Source organism: Python bivittatus, unplaced genomic scaffold (assembly GCF_059951505.1).
Source record: "Python bivittatus isolate LINGU-HERP-01145 unplaced genomic scaffold, Pbiv_v1 ctg000580_np1212, whole genome shotgun sequence".
Lineage (NCBI taxonomy): Eukaryota > Metazoa > Chordata > Lepidosauria > Squamata > Pythonidae > Python > Python bivittatus.
The window spans coordinates 7,663,948-7,682,460 of NW_028277087.1; the positions used below are offsets into that span (position 1 = coordinate 7,663,948).

At 43.6% G+C, this 18,513-nt stretch overlaps 1 protein-coding gene across 21 annotated transcripts in view; it reads right to left on the minus strand.

Annotated features, from left to right (window-relative positions):
- Window positions 1–18,513, minus strand: part of TCF3 (transcription factor 3) — a 105,172-nt gene that overhangs the window by 9,483 nt on the left and 77,176 nt on the right. For 7 of the 21 annotated variants that reach the window (XM_088149498.1, XM_088149496.1, XM_088149495.1 and 4 more), the window contains exons 11-17: window positions 16,392–16,518; window positions 12,352–12,410; window positions 10,922–11,000; window positions 8,021–8,094; window positions 7,432–7,623; window positions 4,132–4,261; window positions 1,799–1,946 (exon numbers count right to left, since the gene is read on the minus strand). In XM_088149498.1, coding sequence (XP_088005624.1) covers window positions 1,799–1,946; window positions 4,132–4,261; window positions 7,432–7,623; window positions 8,021–8,094; window positions 10,922–11,000; window positions 12,352–12,410; window positions 16,392–16,518 — 809 coding nt within the window. Of the gene's footprint in view, window positions 1–663; window positions 903–1,783; window positions 1,947–4,131; window positions 4,262–7,431; window positions 7,624–8,020; window positions 8,095–10,921; window positions 11,001–12,351; window positions 12,411–16,391; window positions 16,519–18,513 lie in introns of all 21 variants that reach the window. The other 14 variants (XM_088149484.1, XM_088149481.1, XM_088149482.1 and 11 more) reach the window with 4 other exon arrangements.

Here is an 18,513-nt window from a genome sequence, read left to right on the forward strand (position 1 = left end):
TGCTCCCACCAAAGTTTCTTAAAAACAAGATCTTGAATGGGGAAGCAGAGATCGTAACTTGGAAAACGGTACCATTTGCTTTCAATGTTGAGGATTTCCCAAACACTAAACCTACAGTTTACTACTTAAGAGGTATGTAAGAAAACGTTCTAGTAGGCAGGGGCTGGAGAGGGAAGGAATTACAGGAGAGTTCCAATTGAGAAGAATGATATGATATAGATGGATTTGTTGTGAACTCATCCTCCGTATGCATGAGAAACGTGATCTTTCCAGAAACCGCCCTCTCCCGATATATAGCAACGAAGCGCTCAGGTTGAGGGTGGGCTGCTCTTTACAGCCCTAGGCAGCAGAGCAGGGAAGAAGGGAGAGAGAAGCAGAGTCCCCGCACAGGCACGAGGTTGGCTGGCATGCAGAAAGTGCAGCTTATTTCTTATTCCAAATGCAACACAGGAATAACAGGGGATGCAAAAAAAATGGAACAGAGAAGTAAAACACAAAACCAAACTAAGGCATCATCATAAAAAAGGATGCAGGGAAACGTCAGCAGGATGGAGAGCATCGGGCAGGCCTTCCCACGACTGTGGGCCGGGGCAAGGTTGAAAGGATAAGACAGACAGCCCCATGCCGTTCCGAAACGTCACCACATCGGAAGCCTCCACTGACCTCTAACTTGTTGTTCCAGATTCAGAATAACCGACACAGCCTGATGTAGGATTAGCAGTTTGGTCTGTGGTTTTTCGCTGTTAAGGTGTAGCTGGCACATGCGCCCAAGCTCTTTAAAGGCCTCGTTGATGTCGCGGACCCGCAGGCGCTCCCGAGCATTATTGGCCACCCGCCTCTCTTTCTCTCGCTCGGCTTTTTGCTCTGGGGGAAGAAGGTCGTCTTCCTCATCCTCATCTTGACTGATAATTTGAAATAAGAATGAAACAAGGAGAAGGGGGGACATTTTTCTTGTGTGCACACCTCAGCACCGGAATATGTTCACAAAAAAAAACAAAAAAAGGAAAACTGTAATACATACAATACACACAGGTGCGCACCCATACATGCACACGCAACAGAAAACAAACATATCCCAACAGTGGTTTTTTAGAAGATCATTGAAATGGAAGGGTAGAAATTAATCCACTTTCCCACCTTTAGTCAGTATTTACTAAATGTATGCCTGACATGGCCCAAAAATGTTCTTAGTGAAGCCATATTCCCTAAACAAAATTTGGATTGGCTGTTCTAGAGCACATTTGACATTTGTCTGAGGTAAAGGAGAGGCTCAAGCAAGTACGTCACACCTTCTTCCTCTACCCAGAACCTTTGCAGGGAAATGGCAGATGGGACAAAGGGTCAGGGAAGAGAGGTAGAACTAAAAGCCCCTAACTCAGCTATCTGGGAAGAATGGAATAAAGTGTTCTGCTCCTCCACAATTTCTCAGGGAAGAGTAGCAGAATTTGAAAATAAAACCAAAAGTTAATTTGAAAAACACCAGTATCTTTTATCATCTTTAAATTACCCAGCCAAACTAATTGCCTGAGCTGGAAAATTAGATGGGGTTTCCTCCTGATTCATTTCTCCAACAAGACAACCTGCCCCACTTTTGCAAAGCAAAGAAGTTGGCCCTTTACTATTTGTTGTAGGTCCCTAGAAGTTTGAAAATTGTGGGTGGATCCCCTCCAACACTTAAAATACTCTGGAGGAAGATATTTTGCCTTAGGCTTTCCTCTCTGAAGGTCAGGTCTTGAAGGTCCTGCCCAGTTAGCCTCCAAAGGGGAGAGAGAAAGGCTGAGACCTGTTTAGTGAGCACCTTGTTCTGTTTCGAGATGGCTTCAGTTCCTTTTTCTCCTCTTCTGAATTATCAGCCACTGACGTGTTTTCATCCTCCTCCTTGTCCTCTCGCTTGATCTCGCTGGTGCCTGACGAGACGCTGGCCCTTCCCAGGCCCCCAGTCAAGCCTGCAATGAAACCCAACCAAGTACAAGGTTGACCCAGGGAGGAAATAAAAAATGTAGGAAAATCACCCTTTCTCCTCGCCTACAACCTGATCTAAGTGGAAGATCTTCAGCATAATTTTGGACTCTGAGTGGCAGACGCACACAAAGAGAGGGGATTAGTTTCATAGACAAGAGTCCATTCCTTTCGGTTCCTCTCCTCAAGTAATAAACAGAAAACCTAGACTCTAATTCTGCAAGAGGCCGACATTTCACTTGTGAAATACAGTGGGGCAAACAAGTATTTAGTCAGCCACCAATTGTGCAAGTTTTCCCACTTAAAAAGATGAGAGAGGCCTGTAATTTTCATCACAGGTATACTTCAACTATGAGAGACAAAATGACCAAAAAAATCCAGAAAATCACATTGTCTGATTTTTAAAGAATTTATTTGCAAATCATGGTGGAAAATAAGTATTTGGTCACCTACAAACAAGCAAGATGTCTGGCTCTCACAGACCTGTAACTACTTCTTTAAGAGGCTCCTCTGTCCTCCACTCGTTACCTGTAGTAATGGCACCTGTTTGACCTTGTTAAGACACCTGTCCACAACCTCAGTCACACTCCAAACTCCACTATGGCCAAGACCAAAGAGCTGTTGAAGGACACCAGAAACAAAATTGTAGACTGCACCAGGCTGGGAAGACTGAATCTGCAATAGGCAAGCAGCTTGGTGTGAAGAAATCAACTGTGGGAGCAATAATTAGAAAATGGAAGACACATAAGACCACTGATAATCTCCCTCGATCTGGGGCTCCACACAAGATCTCACCCCATGGGGTCAAAATGATCACAAGAACGGTGAGCAAAAATCCCAGAACCACACGGGGGGACCTAGTGAATGACCTGCAGAGAGCTGGGACCAAAGTAACAAAGGCTACCATCAGTAACACACTATGCTGCCAGGGACTCAAATCCTGCAGTGCCAGATGTGTCCCCCTGCTTAAGCCAGTACATATCCGGGCCCGTCTGAAGTTTGCTAGAGAGCATTTGGATGATCCAGAAGAGGATTGGGAGAATGTCGTATGGTCAGATGAAACCAAAGTAGAACGTTTTGGTCTAAACTCAACTCGTCGTGTTTGGAGGAGAGAGAATGCTGAGTTGCATCCAAAGAACACCATACCTACTGTGAAGCATGGGGGTGGAAACATCATGCTTTGGGGCTGTTTTTCTGCAAAGGGACCAGGACGACTGATCAGTGTAAAGGAAAGAATGAATGGGGCCATGTATCGTGAGATTTTGAGTGAACACCTCCTTCCATCAGCAAGGGCATTGAAGATGAAACGTGGCTGGGTCTTTCAGCATGACAATGATCCCAAACACACCACCCGGGCAACGAAGGAGTGGCTTCGTAAGAAGCATTTCAAGGTCCTGGAGTGGCCTAGCCAGTCTCCAGATCTCAACCCCATGGAAAACCTTTGGAGGGAGTTGAAAGTCCGCATTGCCCAGCGACAGCCCCAAAACATCACTGCTCTAGAGGAGATTTGCATGGAGGAATGGGCCAAAATACCAGCAACAGTGTGTGAAAACCTTGTGAAGACTTACAGAAAACGTTTGACCTCTGTCATTGCCAACAAAGGATATATAACAAAGTATTGAGATGAACTTTTGATATTGACCAAATACTTATTTTCCACCATGATTTGCAAATAAATTCTTTAAAAATCAGACAGTGTGATTTTCTGGATTTTCCCCCCCATTTTGTTTCTCATAGTTGAGGTATACCTATGATGACAATTACAGGCCTCTCTCATCTTTTTAAGTGGGAGAACTTGCACAATTGGTGGCTGACTAAATACTTTTTTGCCCCACTGTATGCTGTCAGAGCATGTTGGTAACTCTGGAAGTAAGAGTTAGAAAAATTCATGCAGGAGAGGCTTTGTTAGTTTCAGTGCATGATCCCAAGTCTTACCATTATGAAAGAGGGAGAAAAAAACTGCCCAGATATTTTACACACAAAAAATGACAATATATACCTCTATCATGTTCCCCTTCCTTATCTCTGCCCTAAGCAACCCACTCCAAGGGCTTTCATCTTCCTGCAGGGCTGTTGCTCCTGCCCCCTAACCATTCTGCTTACCCTTCCTTGCACTAACCAAGAGACTGGGATTTTGAGCTTCGGTGCCCAGATTGCGCAACTCAGCCTTACCGCTAAAGGCATCTGAAGACTGGCCTCTACTGAGGTCAGGAAGCGAGCTGGTCTGGGCAGGGAGAGCAACATGGTTGTGGAGGAGAGCAGGATTGCTAGAGAGGCTGTCTTCAGGGTGACCGCCCCCCACCTGCCAGAAAGAAGACCGACAAGGTCAAGAGGAGCCATTATGCAGTCATAGCGAGCAAGTGTAGAGGGTTGAAATGAGTGTATCAGCCCCTAATTTTGAGCCTCTACTTTCATTAGTTAACCACAGCAAATGTGTCACATGCAAATGGTAATCCTGTCTAATAATACGCCGGGATTATTTTAACTACTGGCTCTTAATCAAACAATAGAATTCAGGTTTGAACATAATGTTAAGCCAGTATTCCAACATGAGGACTTAATATAATGGTTGAACCAGGCCTGGAGGTAGGATTTTAGAGGCAGCAGCCCTTTCATAGAATCACAAGGATACCTTTTGACTATCGAGCCTGACTTTCTGCTCACTGCAGGAGTCCAAATTAAAGTAACCATGAAACAGGCAGCCTAGCCTTTCCTTGAATGCGCCAATGAAGGCAGGGTGTCTGCAGGGGATGGTCAAAAAAGGCAAGATGGCAGCCATAGTGATGCTATTGCAGCTCCACCTGACTTAGGTGCATCATGAAGCACATAGAAAAGAGGCAAAGCTTGGTGGTTACCAGCTTGTCTTTCATGACCATACCTTGCGAACACCCCTGTGTGAAGGGGAGCCCACCACCACCTTCTTAGGTCATTGGATCCACACTGATTTGATCTTTTTCTTAGGAAGTTTTGTCTAACATCCCATTGGAAATCTCCTTTCCATTATTCTTTCTGCCGAAACTGCCTTCCACTATTCCACATCCTGCATTCTGGAAATATGGAGAACAAAAGTCTTCCCCTTTTTCAGTGTAGCATCCTTACAGGTATTTGAAGAGCGCTATTGCAATTCCCATCTTCTTTTCTTGAGGCTAAACATCCCCATTTCCTTTAACTGCTCTTCCTAGGACTTAAGTGGTGAAAATGTTCCAGAGGTACTTTCTTGGATGGCTGGCATTGCCCCTTTCTTCAGGATTTCTCAAAGTCACACATCAGCAAATCCAATATCCTAAAATGCCATTCATTTGGCCTGAAATTTAATTCAAAGTAGATATTCCCTGACTGTATTTCTTTCAGTCTCCAACTTCAGTCCTGCCCTTTGCAATTATCTAGGGGAGCCCAGACCCTCTTGCTGGATTAGAGCAAGGCAAGAGAGGGATAGCTCTGCTTTTTTGTTTTTTTGTTAGCTTTCTGACTTTTTCACCGAGCAGCTGATATACTGATTCTTTTCTCTTCCTTTGATTCTGAACAGTCAATATCTGAAGAAACATTTTTCTTGTTCCTAGCTGCCTTCATCAACCTCAGCTTATTCTGAACTTTACCTTTCCTCAGTTCTGGGTCACTTGCATCTTCATTGGTGACCTTCCTCTCTTTCCACCTGTGCCCTTTTTTGTTTTCAGATCTTCATTCAACTTTTTGCATAACCACCCTGGAGACACTTCTGTCCTCCGCTGTTTTTGCCCCTGCCCAATTGCACTATTTCTTTTTTTAGAAACTCCCACGCCTCTTGAGTTCTTTTTCCCATTTGCTTCTCCTGTCATGGCATCCTCATAATCATTGTTCTAAATCTGTTTTTTTCAAACTTGGCAACTTTAAGATGGGTAGACTTCAACCTCCAGAACTGGCTGGGGAGTTCTGGGAGTTGAAGTCCTCATATCTTAAAGTTGCCAAGTTTGAAAAACACTGCTCTAAATTAACTGTAACTGACTTTAGTTCCCCTTAAAATCAAAACCTCCAGTTTTACTTAGTCGCTTTCTCTCAATGTTCCTGTTATTTCCATTTCCTTGATTAAGTTTTTCCTATTGATAAATATCAAGTCAAGAATCACTGATCTTCTTGTGCCTTCTTCCACCTTCTGGAGGAAAATTTTGTCTGCAACTTAAGTCAGAAATTTCCTGGTAAAACCATGCCTGACAGAGTTTGTTTCCCAACAGATGTCAGGGCAATTAACCCCCCCCCCAATCTCTATTATTTTAAAGGCTACTGCACATGTCAATTCAGTTTTTGAATTTGAGCGGGGAAAAGGCTAATATTCTAAAAGGCTGTTGGTGGCATATCTGACCAATTCATCCACTTGGTAATTCTTTGTTTTTTCTATAACTTGCAAAGATTATGAAATTAATGCTGTGTGTTCATCATATATCTTCATAATAATATTTCAGTCACAAAAACTGATATTTGACTAATGAGGCTGAAAAAAAAAACACATTTCACCCAGACTATATATTAGACAGTTCTCTACAACCACCTTGACATTTTGTAGGATGCACCCAAAAGTTGGAAGAAAAGAAAATCCCACTCAGCTATGAAACTCTAAAGCTGTAAGAGAAAGTTAGGATAGAATTATGTTGCTTAATGTGGGGGCTATTGGAAACTGCCTTTTGATATCAAGATGCCCTCCCCCTATCCCTCAGCCATGACCTTGTATCATAGGACAATCTCTGTTCAGCCTCTTGACTGATAGAGGTAATCCTCACTTAATAACCATTCATTTAGTGACTGTTCAAAGTTACAACGGTGCTAAAAAGTGACTTACAACTGGTCCTCACATTTATGACAGTTGCAGCGTCCTCACGGTCATGTGATCAAAATCTGAGCACTTGACAACCAGCTCACAGTTGAACGGTTGCAGCATCCTGGGGCCACGTGATCACCATTTGTGACCTTCCCAGGGGGATTTCAACAAGCAAAGTCAATGGGGGAAGCTGGATTTGCTTAACAACCATGTGATTCGCTTAATGACTGCCACAAAAAGGTCATAAAATTGGGTCTGATTTGCTTAACAACTGCCCTGCTTAACAACCAATTTTCTGGTCCCTATTGTGGTCATGATGCAAGGACTACCTGTATAGCAAAGTCCCATCCCACAGGGAAAGGGTATAAGTTCGGTAGGAGAACACACATTTCAATGCAGAATGTTACATGGTCTCCAAGAAGCATTTTTAAAGTTAGTTATACTAAGCTAGATTAATAATAGACAACCTCTACTCTCAGATGCTTTGGACCAACCAAGTCCCACCAACCCCCAGTCAGTATGTCCAATGGTGATGAATTCTAGGAACTGTGGACCAAAATGTCTGGATCAGGTGGATTAATAGTCAAGTTATGCAAATGGACCTTTAGAGAGCTCCTCAAAAGGAGACATCACAAAGGTTTGAATAGTAGAGCATATCTGAAACCCCCCAATTCCTATCTTACCAAGTTTGCATGCCGACTAGCAATTGGCAAGACAGAGGCCGGGGAGAAAGACTGGCTAAGGCTGCCCACAGAAGTGCTGTGCGCAGAAGCAGATGCCAACAAGTCGTGAATGTCCCTGTGGTTGCTCTGGCCCACTGCGTGGCTCCTCAGCACATGGATGGCTTCGTCCAAGTGGTCTTCCATTTTGTTTTGCTTGAAGGACGGAAGAGAGGGAAAGAATGTGAAACAGGGTCCACCACGACAATTGCGTGGAGGTGGTGGGGCTGCATGCCAACATTTGAGATTTAGGCACCAAATCAAGCAAGAAAAAAAACACCGGCAAAGTTTGAAGATGGGACACAAGGCTTTCTTTTCTGCTTTCCCTGACAAAAGAACTGATTAGGTAGGTCATTACTGTGCCCATTTTAGAGGCAAAAGAACCAAGGCTAAAAAGAAAGCTGCTTTTGAGATACTATCAGGCAACAGAGCATAATGGGTGGACAATCAAAACTGTGCTGGCTACTAAGGTTGCCAGGTCCAATGCTGTCTGCTAGGAATTTACTTATTTACTGCAAAAAGCTAGACAAGTATAAGGTTGAGGGATACTTACCAAGGTATGGAGGGTGCCTTCGTAGCTTGGGGATAAGGCACCCTGTCCACCTGTCCGGGGCCACTGCGAAGAACCTGAGTAGAAGACAGAGAGGAGACATTTTGCCCGTTAGCATATAAGTTTGATAGGATAGATAGCAGAGATATCCTTTCTCTTCACAGCTGCCAGGAAGTACTCTCAGGACAACAGAAGAGAATATCTGTAGCTCAGGGTTGAACTGTGGAGCTCCTGGTGCTCTCTGAGCTTGGTTGTTGCTTTGCAGACATTTCATTGCCCAACTAGGTAACATCATCAGTGCATTGCAAACAAACAACTAAGCTCAGAGAGCACTTAGAACTCCACCCTTTCAGGACACATCAAAAGCAAGATGTAACCCTCAGGAGTTCCATCAGGATCAATCACTCCTTATAGGCCAGTGTTTTTCAAACTTGGCAACTTTAAGATGTGTGGACTTCAACTCCCAGAATCCCCCACCCAGCACGCTGGGTGGAGAATTCTGGGAGTTGAAGTCCGCACATCTTAAAGCTGCTGAGATTGAGAAACACTGTCATAGACCTTTCCTTCTACTAGGAACGTGCTCACTCCCCTGTTACAGACATGCAGCAAGGAGGAGTCACCACACCTTGGCAACCCATTTCAAGTTTCAATGCCTTTTTTGTGAGTCCCAAACTATCTACCCACTCTTTTGCATTGTAGCCTTATTTAAATCCATCATTAAAAAGTCTGGACAAAAAGAATTGGGCAAGGAAAAGGATGAAGGTGGAGCCTTCACAAAGCAAAACAGGAGCATCGGATGCAGCCCCAAGCTTCAATGCTTAGTGAAGACTGTTGTGTCTGAACCTGACTTGCAAATGAGTTTACATGCAGCTCTTCCATCTGACACCAGGTGGAGCCAACCATTCATAAACTTCAGATCTTTTGATTCACACATATACCTTGGAGCTATAACTGGGATAGAGCAGGAAAGCTTTAATAAACCTCATGTTAAGCCTGCCTCAGTCTCAGGTTAACAGACATTTCATGGGGAAAGGGCTGCCTTTAGCCAGTAGTTTTGAGGAAAATTCATTTGTGTTTTACTCTTCTGTTGTAGTTATTACACATCATCTTGAGTCTTTGGAAATAGGGAAATTGGTGGTATAGAAAACTGTATTTCCACACAACACTTTTCAACTCAGTACAATATACCCACAAGAACTTATCTGTGTTTTTCTCCTATCTCTTCTGAGTCGTATTCATATGCAAAAGAATCAAAGGGCATATTTTTCACCATATCTTAAGGAAGAGGGAAGAGAGAAATCCACTGGTGACCAGCTTGGGTGGGTAGAGGTTTGGCTGAAGTTTTGGACCACTACCACTCTGAGGGAAATGGGAAAAGAGGGACTTTAACTGCAGCATGTTAAAGGTAGTCCCCAGGTTAAGAATGCCCGGGTTACAGACAACCCACAGTTAAGAACAGAGCCTACTGTAGCAAAATTTGAGTTAAATACGCAATGATTCGAGTGAAATATACAAACGTCTGAGTTAATTACACAATACTACTTATACAGTATTATACAATACTACAGTTCCAGCTTACATACAAATTTGACTTAAGGGAATGGAACTCGTTCTTAAACTGGGGACTACCTGTATTTAATTAAAAATTCCAAATGCTGTCTCTTAGGGCAGATCATTCTCAACCCTGAGGACCTTGTGTAGTCTCACATAATGGCCTGGGAATCCTCTCCCCTTAAAAATAAATAAACCTCACAAGAGTGTGATATGTTTGCAGAACACTTCACAACCTTTGCAGGAATGGGACACCCTGTTGCCCACCCCTATTTTAAGAGTAAATCCTCCTGAAGCAGCATATAACAGAACAGAACGGAACAGAAAATCATATTAAAATGCTTGAGCTGAGAGTAACATGTATATCCTTTTTTTGCATTTCTGGGGGACAAAGGTGGGAGGCCTCCAAAGCAAAAGTTATTTATTTATTCAATTTGTACAGCCGCCTAGAGTCCCTGGCTTGAGATGGGTGGCTATACAAACCGAATAAATAATAAATAAATAAATAGTTTCTATTCTTGTTCTTAAACATGCTGAAGCTTCCAAAAAAACGGCCCTCAAACCATATCCATGCTTGGTGCCCAAATGGCTATATTTCATTGGCACAAATTCAGTATTTTATTTTTTCAGATGGGGGTTAGGATAGGAGCAGGCATGGTCTGTTCCCAGAGGTTTCCCACTCCCACTCTGATTCCAAATTTGCAGCAGCAACAATATTAGTAATGCTGAAATCCAGCTGCTTTGGTGCTGGATTGCAGCGGTGTGATCTTCGGGAGACTGTCACCGGGAGACTGTAAATGGGGTGCTCGGAGGCATGCAGTCTTCAGGGTGCTTATCACAGTGTACATAGACTGGCCCCAATAGAAGTCTACCTCGATTGTAACCCAGAGGAACCAAGTGAGTCTCTTGACTAGTGTTTTTCAAACTTGGCAACTTTAAGATGTGCGGACTTCAACTCCCAGAAGCTGGCTGGGGAATTCTGGGAGTTGAAGTCCGCACATCTTAAAGTTGCCAACCAGCATTGGAAAACACTGATCTAGATCTTGCTCAATAGCCTGAGGGGTGAGCTTACAAATGCAACACTTTCCTCACTCTGCTCTATCCAGACATTTGGTACAGATGGAGGTCCTCAGCTGTCTGCATGGACAGCCCCACCTTGTGCATGTTAGAGGACTCTTTCTGGCCCCAACCCTGATCATGCGATTAGCACTGGACTGAGTTCAGAATCAGAAAGGCCGTCTATCCTGAAGGACTCATTGCTGAACAACTCCAGCTCCTCCTCTGAGATCTCTGCACACCATCGCATGCGCTTGATTTGCACTGCTCTTCCACAGACAGAGTTTTACAGCTTACCTGTTATTCCCTGAGGGGACCCCACCGGAGTGGATGGGTTCGAAGAGAAATTATTGCTAGAATGATCTGGAGAGTAGATCTAGGGGGAAGGACAAAAAAAAAAGAGCTTGGGAGAAGGGAATGGAGGGGAAAATATAGCACCTAAACACTCCTGAAAAACCAAGTCCTCTTTTTTTGATTGATGGTGGAAGACAAGCCGAGAAATATCTAGACATGCATCCATATCCCAAATGGATGTTGGAGGTTAAATCCTTCCTAGACATTTTAACAGAAGTCATTTTTATTTATTATAAATTGGCACAATGTTCTCTCACGAGACAGTCTGATTCCAAAATAGATCATTCGGAGAATTCTGGAAATGATCTAACCTCGCCACTCCCAGAATACTCGGGCCAGTTCCCTTTCAAGGCCAAAACACTCTAAAATCACCCCAATTCACAATAGGTGCTCATGATTCCTGCTGCTGCCCCTGAAGACCTTGAGGCATGATGAAGCACCTGGGTAAAAGCAGAGTAAAGTTCAAGGCAACAATTTCTCATGTTTCTGAGCCTCTGTCATTTTTTTTTTGGAATGGGAAGATAACAGGATACAGGTAGTCCTTACTCAACAACCATTCATTTAATGATGGTTCGAAGATATAACAGCCCTGGAAAAAGTGCTTTACGACCTGTACTCGCACTTATGACTGTTGCAAACCACTGCATCCCCCCATTCATGTGATCATGATTTGTGACTTTTTACAATGGTCATTAAGCAAATCACTGTGGTTGTTAAGAGAATCATGTGTTTGTTAAGTGAATTCCAGCAAAGAGGTCCACTGGGGAAGCTGGATTTGCTTAACAACCACATGATTTGCTTAATGACCATGGTGATTCGCTTAACAACTGTCATAAAATGGGTCCGGTCATGTGGTGACTCAATGACTGCCCTACTTAACAACCAGTTTTCTGGTCCCTATTGTGGTCGTTAAGCGAGGACTACCTGTACACGCTTGTGACATCCACCTTACAGTGAGACTTCATTGTAAAGAAGGCTTCCTTAAATAGGTACCTTCCAGATTGGTTGTACTGTGACTTTCAGAATTCCCAACACTGAAAGGCCAGTGAGGTGTTGTGAGTCACACACTAGACTGGGAATGGAAAGGCCCAGGTTCAGGACTTGAAAACACTTAATGAACTTAGGCCAGTCACTCTCTCTCAGTCCTCCCTATCTCACAGCGTTGTTGTTATGAAGGTGAAAAGAGGGAGGACCCATTAAAAATTGCCTTGAGCTCCTTAGATGAAAGTGCATAGCAAACAAACAATTCTAGTAGCTGTAGTTCCAACAAATCTAGGGTGTGCTAGTTGTGGAAGTCTTCCATAAAGGTTGTACAAAGAACCTGCAGCTAAAATCAATGTTTTTTTAGGATGAGAAATTATAGTGAGACTTACTGAAGCTAATGCTTTTCCAAGTGCATCCCCTGAACTGCCAGCAGTGGTTCCTCGGTTACCTGTAGAAAGAGAATATGAGATCATGAAGGAAGAACCAACAAATGGAACATCAAATCCAGAAATTTTAGGACTATGAATGAAACAACAAAGAGAAATTCTGAGTTTGGAAAAACCCAGCTGGAAAGTTTCTGTAAAAACTTCTTGAATTAATTTGTTTTGTTGGTACCAAAAGCATTTTGAGTATTCTGCATGCATAACTTTAAAGAAGCCCCTTGATCGTCCATTCTTTGTTGAAGATACACCAAAGTAGATGGCATGATAGTCCATGCTCAGTGTTACCTATCACCCAACTTACAGAAAAACTTACTAAATAAATAATTTTTAATTTATAAAGGAACACAACACATTGTTAAGGTAGGATGCAAAAAGTACATTTTGGCTTAATTGTTGCTCTTGCTGGGAATTTTAACTTTTAAAAAATTAAATATTACTGTATTCTAATTTTTTATTGGTTGGGTGTTATATAGCATTGAGTACCACCTCCCAAACATTATGACTACAGGAAATAAAACTAAGGACCAAAACTCGTTCCAGGTTCCCATTTTTATATAAGAAGGTACACTCAAATGTCCCATTTTATCCAAAACTTGGGACATAGTGTTAGAACATGGAAATATTTTGTCCAAACCGAGAGAATTCACATTTTATTTATTTATTTAACTATAGTTTATATGCACTCAAGCCAACCAGGATCAAAATGGCTTATAGCAGGAAAAAATACACATTAAAATAGAACCAAACAGAACAAAGCAAGGAACAGCTACAACATTAAATCCATAGCAGGAGAGTCCCCCTCCCCATCTGTCTCTAGAAAAACTAGATTGTAATGGCTTTCAGAAAACCCAGTAGGATGGAGGAGAACCTAATCTCGAGGCAGCGAATGAAAAACTTGTCCCTGAAGATGACATTCCTTAAGAGACCTGGGGAAACCTGATCTTACTGGGCAAGCTGAAGCCACTAGGAGAAGGTGGTCCCATAGGTACCCAGGCCCTAAGCCAAGCAGGACCTTAAAGATGACAACCAGCACCTTCAACTGCACCCGGAAGGAAACTGATGACCAGTGCAACTCTCTCAGTAGAATGTTACATGGGAAAACATAGAGGTTCCATCACAACATAAGCCTCTACATTCTGAACAGTTGAACCTTCTAAGTGTTCTTCAAGATCAGTCCTATGTAGGGTGCCTTACAGAAGTCCAAACAAGAGGTGACTAAGGCATGAGTGACTGCAAGTCAGGCAAAGGAGAGATTGCCTACAGCAGTGTTGTCCAAACTTGGCCACTTTAAGATGAGTGGACTTCAACTTCCAGAATTCCCCAGCCAGCATGGCTGGCTGGGGAATTCTGGGAGTTGAAGTCCACTCATCTTAAAGTGGCCAAGTTTGGACAACACTGGCCTACAGAAATTGCTTGCTCCCCCCACCCCCCGCAGAGCAGAGATTGGAGATGAGATTTCAAGAGAGCACTGTAAGCTGTTAGTGCAGCATGCCCATGGCTCCCGACCCTGGGCTGCCAGCGCGATCGCACTGCTCTCGATGTGTAGAAGAGCAAACAGCTTACTTTCTTGCAATTCCTTTCTCTCCAATCAATCTGCTTTGCAAAGGGGGAAAAAAAACACAGGTCAGGCGCAGGACAACACATACTGATTATAATGGTGATCACATGACTGAGGGACTCTGTGAAGGTTGTAAATGGTCGTAAATGGGCCATAAAGTTATTTTTTTCAGCACTGTCGTAACTTTGAACGGTCGCTAAGCAAATGGTAAGCGAGGACTACCTATTTCCCTAAAACGTTGAATAAGGAAGCATTTGCAATCAACTCCATGCCCCAAATACAGGCTGTCCCTTCATCCCCCTCAAGTGGCAGAAAGCTAGGAGTATTCTCATGCAACATTGGCCACAAGGATTCAGCTTCACAAGAACTTCAGTTGCACTCAAGAATGACCAAACTGCTAGTCCTAAGGATGGCAAAGATGCACAGGTAGTGCCTGCTTATCATCCAAAAAATCTACAGGCATTTCTGTTAGTTATATGCCCTCCTAACTTAGTTATTATCTTGTGTACTGGGATGGGATGGATGCAAATGCCTCATGCAAAACACGAGAGAGATGTGCTCTTTCTCATTCTTTAACTAAAACTTCCCTCCTGCACAGGAAGCTGGACTGGATGCTCTAAGTGGCCCTTTGCCACTCAGATTCTATGACCAGGGTGGACAGGATGTGTGAGGAGATGTTGATGATGCTTGGTGACTTGGCACCTAGTGCCACATCACTTTTCCAGTAAAGCTGATAAGCGACAAACCCTCTCATTGACTCTCCGCCACCAGCCGCTTTTCTGAAATTTACAGAAGGAGTTTGAGACTGCTGCAAAGGGATTGCAGTTCTTTATTTAACTTCTTGATTGCTGGGAAATTCACACTAAGAAGAAGGTTCATGAGACAGCGAGGCGACTGGAGTGCTCGATTCAACCTGAGCCCCCAGCATTTTCCCACCTTGATCTGAAACCACCTTACTACCACTATCCCCAGCTCCTCTCCCCTGATCCACATTATCCCCCCTTTGTAATCCTTGGTTAGTAACAGCAACTCCCAGGGATCTCTGTATTTGTGCTACCCAGTTGCCTCTGTGATTTGACGTGCCTCGATGACTGCAGTTGATTTAAATTAAAAATGTGCACTCCCTTAAAGTAAACCAACTTCCATGCCCTGTGTAAAAATTATTTTGAGTTATCTTGTGGATGAATCTGGGTGAGATTTAGACTTTCCTCCCCTCCCCAAGCAGCAGTGTGTGGGGGGAGGGCAGGAGGATTACAAAAGTCTCCAAGTCTGCATGTAATAGGGATGAAGATTCTATGTCTGGCTGCCAAAGAGGGGAGGCATTACTGAGTACGTTCCCCAGACAGGGGCTTAAAGCTAAATAGATCTATTTCCGCCTGCTTGGCTCCCCTGGCCCCAAGCCACTCCCAGGGATTAACCTTCATGTGCCAGGAAGACACGAGAAGGGGAGGAAGCTGCTTAGAAGGGTGGTGGTGCACCCAAAGCAGGTTACATGGGAGTAAGTTTAGGAGGCAGACGCATCCAGAGTTACTCCGGCCCCATCCTTCTTCCTCCAACCATAGTTGGCGCCCCACAGCAAGCTTCTGAGTCTTAAATCCACCCAAGGGCTTGAAACTCCCATGGACTTCAACAGTCTCACTTAAGAATGTGCCCAGGTCTGCCTCATCTCTGTGGAAACCACAAGTTGGAGGGGGTGAAGAATAGAAGGAAGGCTCTGTTAGAGCAGCCAAAATGTCCCTCTAGAGGCCAATAAGGTGCCCTAGCGGGTTAACCACAAGCTGACATAACAGTCTTCTCCTGCTGTTGATCCTTTGGAAGTGCACCTCCTGTGATCTTGGAGGCAGCAGGAAGGTCAGCAGGACTATCAAAAGCCTCAGCTTCTACAAGAGAAGTGGGCAAAATTGTTTTCTTCGGGAACTACACATCACCTTTGTACCCCATCTAGAAGAAGGGAATATGGCTGGTGTAAGTGGGAGAAGGTGAAATTTTCACACACACTTTGTTGCATTCACTGACTTAATTAATGGGGAAAATAGGTGTCCCTGTTGTGGTTTGCATAAAGATCACTAAAAAACATACTTCTTTTAATCCTATTGGAACTACTGTTTTCAATCACAAGCCGGTTTGTGACCAAATATGTGTCCACAGGTGGTGTTGGCTTCCGTCGCATGGTTGTGGCTGCTATTTTGGCCCCTCCCACCCTGTCTGCCATGAAACATAATATTTTATTAACTATCCTTGGCTTAAATCAGAGGAGTGGGGAGAGGTTTTTTTGCTAGCTATCTGCTCATGAATATATCTATTCTTTGTAGAAATCTCCAATTTGGATTCCCAAACTTTGCAAGTTCCTGTGGCACCTCTACCCTTAAAATGAAAAAAAACCCAAAAAAACACTTAAATGCTTTGGAGAAAAAGACAAAATACTTACCCATAACATTTTCTGTCCCACCAATCGGGGGTGTGTGGCTGGACACTCCATACTGAGTGGAGGCTGAAGAAAATCCAGGGACGGAGGGGAGCCCACCATTGACTTCACCCGAATGCATCTGGTAATTCTAGAAGGGGTGGTAGGGAAAGAAGACAGCCATTTACAAAGGGAGAAGGGTGTACACGGTGAGGATCTTCCATTCACATTCATCTTTTCAGACTCACTTTAGAATTGTAGGAGACAAAATGTCATGACTTATTCTTTCTACTCCCAATGTGAACCTCAGGAAACTGGTATGATCTCCTTCTTATGAAGGCAGAGAAGTAGATCATGGCCCATCATGGGGAAAAAACATCTTCTTGACATACTAGTTTTCTTGCCAGAACATTCCACCCTGACAGCCACCTCCTGAAGCCTGGACACCAAATACATCCCTGGCACAAATGCCAATCTACCATATTAGAGTGAAATGGTATGATCCACTTGTTGATAGTTTTTTTGGGGAAAAGGGAGAAAAGTGCACTGAAGCACATCCTCACACGTCCTCCTATTGTAGACCAGTGTTTCTCAGCCTTGGCGACTTTCAGATGGATGGACTTCAACTCCCAGAATTCCCCAGCCAGCCATGCTGGCTGGGAAATTCTGGGAGGTGAAGTCTACTCATCTGAAAGTCACCAAGGCTGAGAAACACTGCTGTAGACTATTGGTACCTAGGATCAACTTGGTTCCCATTTCCTGTGAACTTCTAAACCAGCTCTTAAAAGAGGAACTAGAAAGAGGAGGAGGATGGGGCAAAATGCCTGTCAGCCCTCCAAAGTAGAACAAACTTGGAAACCAAAGATACACGTGCTAATACTACTTTTATTATAAGGTTATAGTTACAGAATCTTGCAAGTCTGAATGCACTTCCCCCTCCCTCCCTCCATCTTCATGAGAACTAGGGAGCGTCTTGTCTGAGATGTTCACTCAGGTTACATTTATTTTCTTTTATCTGACTATTATCTTGGCTCCTCAAGGTTATTCCTTCTGCTCATTACAATACCCTTCCAGTTTGTACAGAACTGATTTGTCTTATACAAAGACTGAGCAACTCTAATCCTGTCCAGGCACCATTTCCTTCTCTTTTTCTCTCTAAAATGGGAAAGAACATCTTCTCCAAACTGTTATTTCCTTTGTTTTTGTTACACATTTGTTTCTCCCATTTGTTTATTATTCATTTGTTAAAATCACATTTGTTCTACTCATAACACTTATTCTTTTCATTATCAGTGGAGAACTTGGTAACTAAGAAGGTAATTTGCTGGAAGTGGGAACTGTATGTGCACACGAGGGCGGTGGTAGTTTGCCCCTCACCAGTGGGTGTAAACCTTTAACAGAATGGTTTCTCTCTGCTTCAATCTCTGGGCATTTCAGAACTTTTCCAGGGTGCAGGGTATTTTAACTATTCCTTAGCCCCAGTGAACTCCAAACAATCAACCACATTACATGAGTAAACAATTTTGTGTTCATTCACTTGCTCTGGCATATAGTCAACCTCCATGTCCTCTGGGCAGGATCTGGGCAGTTTCAGAAGTTCATAGCCTTCATGGCAACCATGTGCTTGTCCCAGGTACCTCTGACCTGATACAAACAGGTAGGCACATGCTAGACCTTCCCTTTGCCTCGGAGCAGTTGATGTTGATCTAAAGGTGGAGGACATTCCTCTGAGTCTGTTCCTGGTTGAGATGAGCTTGATCACCACCTGGGACCTCAACTGGATGGGAGGACTGATTAGATGGTCCACTCAGGTGCCTTATGGAGCCTAATGGATTCCAGTGAATGCTTGGGGATTTTCCCAGTGACCAGACAGGCAGTTCTGTTGAATGCCTGGTTAAACTGGGGAACCAGGAGATGGCCAGTGCTTTTGGTGTGATTGTTTGAGGGCCTCTTTTTTTTTGTCAATCCAAAGTGCTCCTTGGCTTAGTGGGGGCTACTTAGAAGTTCACAGGAACTTACTGGGAAGCAACACCTGGAGTGTTGGTGGAGGAAGATGGAAACTGAAATGAACTTGACCAAGCATGGGTATGAGCTCATGTTTTAGCCTTAAGGGAGGTGAAGCGTCAGTAATTCTCTATCTTTATTG